Source organism: Cyprinodon variegatus, unplaced genomic scaffold, assembly GCF_000732505.1.
Source record: "Cyprinodon variegatus isolate N-32 unplaced genomic scaffold, C_variegatus-1.0 Scaffold51, whole genome shotgun sequence".
Taxonomy (NCBI): domain Eukaryota; kingdom Metazoa; phylum Chordata; class Actinopteri; order Cyprinodontiformes; family Cyprinodontidae; genus Cyprinodon; species Cyprinodon variegatus.
In genome coordinates this window covers 864,148-870,190 of record NW_015150504.1, presented here as the reverse complement: position 1 = coordinate 870,190, position 6,043 = coordinate 864,148, and the positions used below count along the sequence as shown (strand labels likewise).

At 39.4% G+C, this 6,043-nt stretch overlaps 1 protein-coding gene across 1 annotated transcript in view; it reads left to right on the top strand.

Annotated features, from left to right (window-relative positions):
- Nucleotides 1-3,182: 3,182 nt before the first annotated feature.
- The window catches only part of gxylt2 (glucoside xylosyltransferase 2), a 21,487-nt gene continuing 18,626 nt past the window's right edge, over nucleotides 3,183-6,043 (top strand). The window contains exon 1 of the mRNA XM_015371016.1: nucleotides 3,183-3,595. Within this exon, the coding sequence (XP_015226502.1) occupies nucleotides 3,297-3,595 (299 nt within the window). The 5' untranslated portion in view covers nucleotides 3,183-3,296. The remainder of the gene's footprint in view (nucleotides 3,596-6,043) is intronic.

The window sequence follows — 6,043 nt, the reverse complement described above, 5'->3', positions numbered from 1 at the left end:
TTTAGCGTAATGTTTAGTGAAAACGGGCGGTTAGAATTTGCCGGAGCAAAATAAAAAAAAGAGGAAAGCCGATTTCTTTCGTTAACAGTGTCCAAATAAACACTTCAGATTGAACGTGTTGAATTTTAAAATAAAGTGACTCGTTCAAATTTGATAAATGTCAGAAAAGTCGGAAAATCCACTTTATCACCAATATGGGTATTCTGCGACCCGAATACAAAACAACAGATTCAAGTTTTAGCAAAAAGTGTGCCGTCCTTCACCTTAACAATAAGAACCATTTAAAAAAGGAAAGATGATTAATGTTGAAACATTAATATGATTAATATTTAATAATCACAGTCTTATTCATTATCCAAAACTACCACTTTTAAATCATTATCATTTGTTTAACTTGATGATTTCAGACTTTTTTTCCCACACCCAGTCCTGATTACTGCCAGATATAAAGAATGAAGAAGTTATTAAAATGCCACCTGTCTGACAGCACAAATAATGCTTACAAGTTAAAATCTAGATCTCAATGGTCACAGTAGATTTGGTCTACACAATAAGCAGAGACTGCATTTGCTTAGGGGCCCCGTCACTGACACCTGGTTGGCCCCCTTCACAATTCTGGACTAGAACACAGTAATGGTGCAAAAAATTGCTCTTAAAACCCACCTGATTTTAAAGTAAGTGACTGACCAGACTGTATTTATACCCCAACACCTGGCAGATTTCAACATGCTCTTTAAACACCAATAGCAAAGCAGACAGTGATACTTTTAATTACTATGTTAACAACTGTGTATACTGTAGTTCATTAGACGGTTGGTAAAAAACACACTCCTATATTTATGTTTCAAACAACAATAAAGGTCCTAAAAGAACAATGTATTTGAGTATTCTATTTTTTACACTACAACTTGGAATTATGGGTAATCCAGAGTGTTGTACTTCATATGAGGCCCATCCAGATAATGTTGCTTATGGGACCATTGTTGTATGGTTACGCCATTGGGTCTATAGCTGCTGCAGGAAGATCCTCAAACTGTAGCCAGAAACTTTTTATAAGGGTGGCCAGGCAATAACCAATGTACACTGAGGGGTGGCTGAAAGTGAATAGGCGCCAGAACCTCAGGTTGAATCTACACTTTTACAACAAGAAAATTATCGAGCACAACATCCCTATTAGCTAAATAAAGACAAACTATACTTTCCTACTACCTTTGCTGACAAATAGACGCATAAATATTTCAACATCTGTGCTTTCTAGATAAAAGGTATAGTGGATACAATTCTTTCAGGTTTGAGTTTTGGGATAACATCTTTTCCGTTGTCATTATTTACCTACTTTTATTAATAATCATTCAGCATAAAATTTATATTTACAAGTACTAATATCTACATAAATACACGATTTCATATGTTTTATTAAAATAGTTATTTATCAATAATTTCACTGAAGACTCTTAGATGACTTGCAGAGACACACGATTTTCTCTTTACCCCATAAAACACAAAATCTAGTTCTGAAAAGAGCATGAATTATGTACTTATGATCATTAATGTTAGTGTATTGCTGTGGATAATTAACCACATTGTTAATATATAAAAAATTTAAACGTCTTGAATATTCCACTTGAGAGGATTACTGCTGCCAACATCTGTATTAGAGGGGAAAAAAATAGTATGGGTGGTCAGTGTTTGGCCAAGGGGGGGCAGGGCCACCCCTAGCCCCCCATCTTGCTCCGCCCCTGACTGCAGCTTTGGCTTTCTGTGGGGATTTTTCTTTAAATAGCTTCAATGTTTAGGTGACCTTCACATCTTAGTAAGACACAGCATCATATAGACAAGGAATGCAGTATGTTATAAAATCAGAGAGTTAATTGTAATAGGATCTGTTGCCTTTCCTTTGTATGCCATGAATGGATCTCCATCCCTCTCCATGCTTAGATAAATATTATCAGAATAAACCATTGGTAGAATTTCCTTTGAAATGGGATCATATTTGATAAAGAAAGATAGGCCACAACACCTGACTTTAAGGTGATTGGCACCAGGAGGCATTCTTCTATTCCTAGATTTATTTATATATAAAACAGAATATTAATAATAGAGGTCATCTTGTAATCTTAAAACCTATGGTTTGACAACACCAACACAATTAACCCCAAGTTACCTGTCTGCTTATTGATTTATGAATATGTGCATAGATGAAACAAAATTGGGTGAGGTCTCCATTACTAGAAAAGTGGCATATAAATTATGTCCATTTGCAACACTTTGCATTGCTAATTCCTCAATTTCTAGTAAGAAAAATAATAGCTCTAATAATTTATAAAAGTATATTTATTACATTTTTTGAAAAATCTGAATTTTCCACACATTGGGCCCCCATAGTTCAGGGTGACATCAGTTCATCATTTTGTTGACTTGCTGCAAAAAAGTGACCTTTGCCAGTGAGGTCAGGTTTTCATTGCCGTTGGTTTCTGTGTCTGTCTGTTTTTGAAATAACTTAAAAAGTTCTGGATTGAATTTGGCTGAATTTTTCAAAGAGCGTGCATGTTGTTACCAGGAACAAATTGTTATATTTTGGTGATGATCATCTGGATCCATTAAGTTTTTCAAACATTCTATGACTGACTACAGATATGAACTTAGGGAGAAATATGTCAGGGGAAATGAGCTATTTGGAGGAAGTCTTCACTCTCTTTTCTCATTGTGTTTTCATTTGCTTGTTGTAAAACTGTTTTGTTTTTTTTAACAAGCATGTTTCAGAACTTTAATTTCATTTTTGAAAGTAATGCGTCTTTAAGGGTGATTTTTTTTTCTATTGTTTTAGGCAGGAAAAAATGGTGATTACAGTTTTTAGTTCATATATTTTCCTAATATAAATATATATATATATATATATATACACACACACATATATAATAATATAAAAGATAAGATACCTTATGTTTGCTATTCACAAACAGCTTTGATAGTTAAAAAACATCATATTTGATTTTATTTTAAATTTCTTACTTAGAAAAATCTGAAGGATATCACTCTAGATCGCATTAAATATAAATAAAAGTAACGGAAGTTTAAGATCATCATGTACTGAAATGTGACAGTCATAACTTTGCGGGGTGCTATACATAGAGCATTACGGTAAAGCTGAGGAAACCCCTCCTCCTCGGTGTAAACCCTCCATGGACGAAGAGGAACCGCTCTCCATCATCATCCGCCGAAAAGTGCGAGCGGGGAGCGGTAAGAAAATGCCATCCCTGGCCGCTCTCCCTCCGCAGCAGACATGAGCCCGGCCGATGCCGCACCGAGCCGCTCTCACCATGCGGATCCACTGCAGAGTACTCCTGATCGCCCTGTGTTTGGGACTTTTTCTACTTCTTTACTTCTTGGGGGGGAACGGCGGCGCGGATGATCCGCTGTTGAAAGAAGTTGGAGCGGATCGGGACCCGGAGGACCACAGATCCTCTCCCCGGCTGTCCGATGATCGGAGAAGAGATGCAAAGTTGGCCAGGAAATCGTCCACAGGAGAGGGCGAGCGTCCGGGAAGACAAGACGGCAGGGCGGCTAGAAAGGGGGGCAGCATGAAGGCAAAGAGGTAAAAATGGGAGTTTGTTTCTCCTTGCAGTGGATCCAACCTTCCCTGCTAGTTCAATTTCATGCTTTAAGTCACATTACTCTTTATTTCTCCTAATGTCAAAACACTCCCCTGTGTGCATGCCTAGTAATGTGCATTTAATCTACTGTAGGTCACCCTAGAGCATGGTTCACATGTTTGGGAATGTGTGCAAAGAACATAGTTCCAGGATTCTGCAGCACCAGGCTATAAATCATCTCCTGCTGTCAGTGTCTTCATCATTGAACCCCATTTTGTAGGAAGTAGGCCATCCTCACACTCCTGTGATTGATTGAAACTGCAAAGACACCTCTTGGTATTTAAAATTAATGTGTCATATGTGCACAAACTTATTCAGTTGAACCACCACAGATACTATCATAAAATACTCATAAATGAAGCCCATTCTGTTGAGCAGAAGCTTGCACAAAACAATCTGAAAGTGAATCTGTGATTTTTTAAAAATTTTTTGTCCTCCTCTTTTTGAAGTGTTGCACAGATCCTCTGATCAGGCTTTCAGTTTCACCCAAGATGGAAATGTCACCTTCGCTTTCTGCTGCAGAATGGACCCAGTTTTGTATTTTCAAGCCTCATGAATCCCTTGTGTTTTCACCTCCAGCTTATGACAGCTGCGCTGTGGAGACGCCGGCTTGGTAATATGTATTCAGCTCCAGAGCCAGGCTGGAGACTCCAGACGCTGCTCAGTAGATAAAGAGCCATCGAGGCGTTGCATTGAGGAAAGACCTTTGCGTCCTTGCAGAGGCACACTGCTGTGCGTGTGCTCAGTGCTGATAAGGGAGATGGGGTGAGAAGGGGTCACCGGTGGTTGTTTAAAGAAAATGGAGGATGAATAAAAGACTAACTGGGTGAAAAACTGTGCCAGACCGCTCAGATAAGAGGAAGTGACTCTTAGTTCAAGCTGAAACTGTCAAAGTTTTGGAGAAAAGCACATTGCACACGGCCAATGTATGCATGAGATTAACTATTAGAATAAAGCTTTATTGCTTTTCTGGGATATAAAGTGCTCATGTTAGTCGTTTCAGTCTGTGTTCTGGGGTAAATCTGCTCCTTCCTGTTCTGCTCGCCTATAAATTGGAGCTGTGGACAGATTTCCTGTGAGACGCGCCCAATAGACACAAATCCAACTTTGAATCTTTTAATTTCCTCTCCACGCATCGCATCACTTCCTGTGGCCAAAAGCAACTGAAAGAAATGTTCGAGTCGCTCCTGTCACCACAAACCGTTGTCTTCAGTTTGCCCAAATTGCAGACCTTCCCTAACTTCAATCCAGGCTTAATCTGAACTGATTTTTCTCACTGTAATAATTAACAGTCCATTTGAGATGGTAGTTGCTCAGTGAGCACATGATCGTGAAGCTCTTATTACCAAATCACTTTGTTCTTTCACACTGTCTGTGATTACAGAAGCCAGAGGGTGTGGTTTACAGATCACTGCTTTCTCCTGATCATTTCCTGAGAGGAAAATCCCCGTAGGGCTGATCTCACCATGCTCATGTAGGCTTTCAAACCCACCGTTCTCTACATTTTATTTTCTGCATCAAGTTCTTATATCATTAAGTCACCATTTATCCCCAATATTGTGATATCACTGACAGCTCATGGTGGTTATGGGTTTATGCTCTCTCTAAACGTTACATCTTTTTTTCCAACATTTCAGTTGTCTTGAAGTCTGGGCTTGACCTGGACCTTAACGCACGATGGTTCTTGTTCTTTTTTTTCTTCTTTTATGAGATTTCTGTTATGTTGACATAAAATGGTCCACTTTGGATCCAGCTTCAAGTGACAAGCAGAAAGCCATGCATTGGCCCTAGATGAGCTTGAAAAATCACCTCCAGAACCTTGGTAAACGTAGCCTGATAAACCAGACTAAATGTGTGATTAAATTTAGTCTTGCCCCGATGAATGAGACATCGGAAGATTGTTGATGAGAACAACCCGTTGTTTTTCAAACCATGCCTGTGCCTATTAGGGGTGTAAATAATAATCATTTTGTATCGATGCATCGATCCAACAGCCGACAATCTGATGCATTGATACGTCCGCAAGAGTATCGATTCATGTCCGGTCTATTTTTATCCATTTGCTCCTGGGCGTAATTCCCCCTCCCGTGCTGCGTCGGCACTAAACCTATTTTGCCCTCCTACCTTGCTTCCTGGTTATACTCTCACAGGAGTGTGTCACAGTGAGCTTGACACAGACATTTTTGATTTATGCTCAATATTGAAGCGTGGTCTGCGCTACACGCTGTGGGTCTAGATAAGGCTGAGGCGGTGAGGAAGTGGGGGCGAGTTTAGTCCGACGACGGAGGGACATGAGGGCTTAAAAGATGGGGCAAATCTGAAATCTGATCTGTTGAAGAAAACGCTCCTCACTAACATTGTTAAGGTAACATCAGCCAGCTCTGCTGATT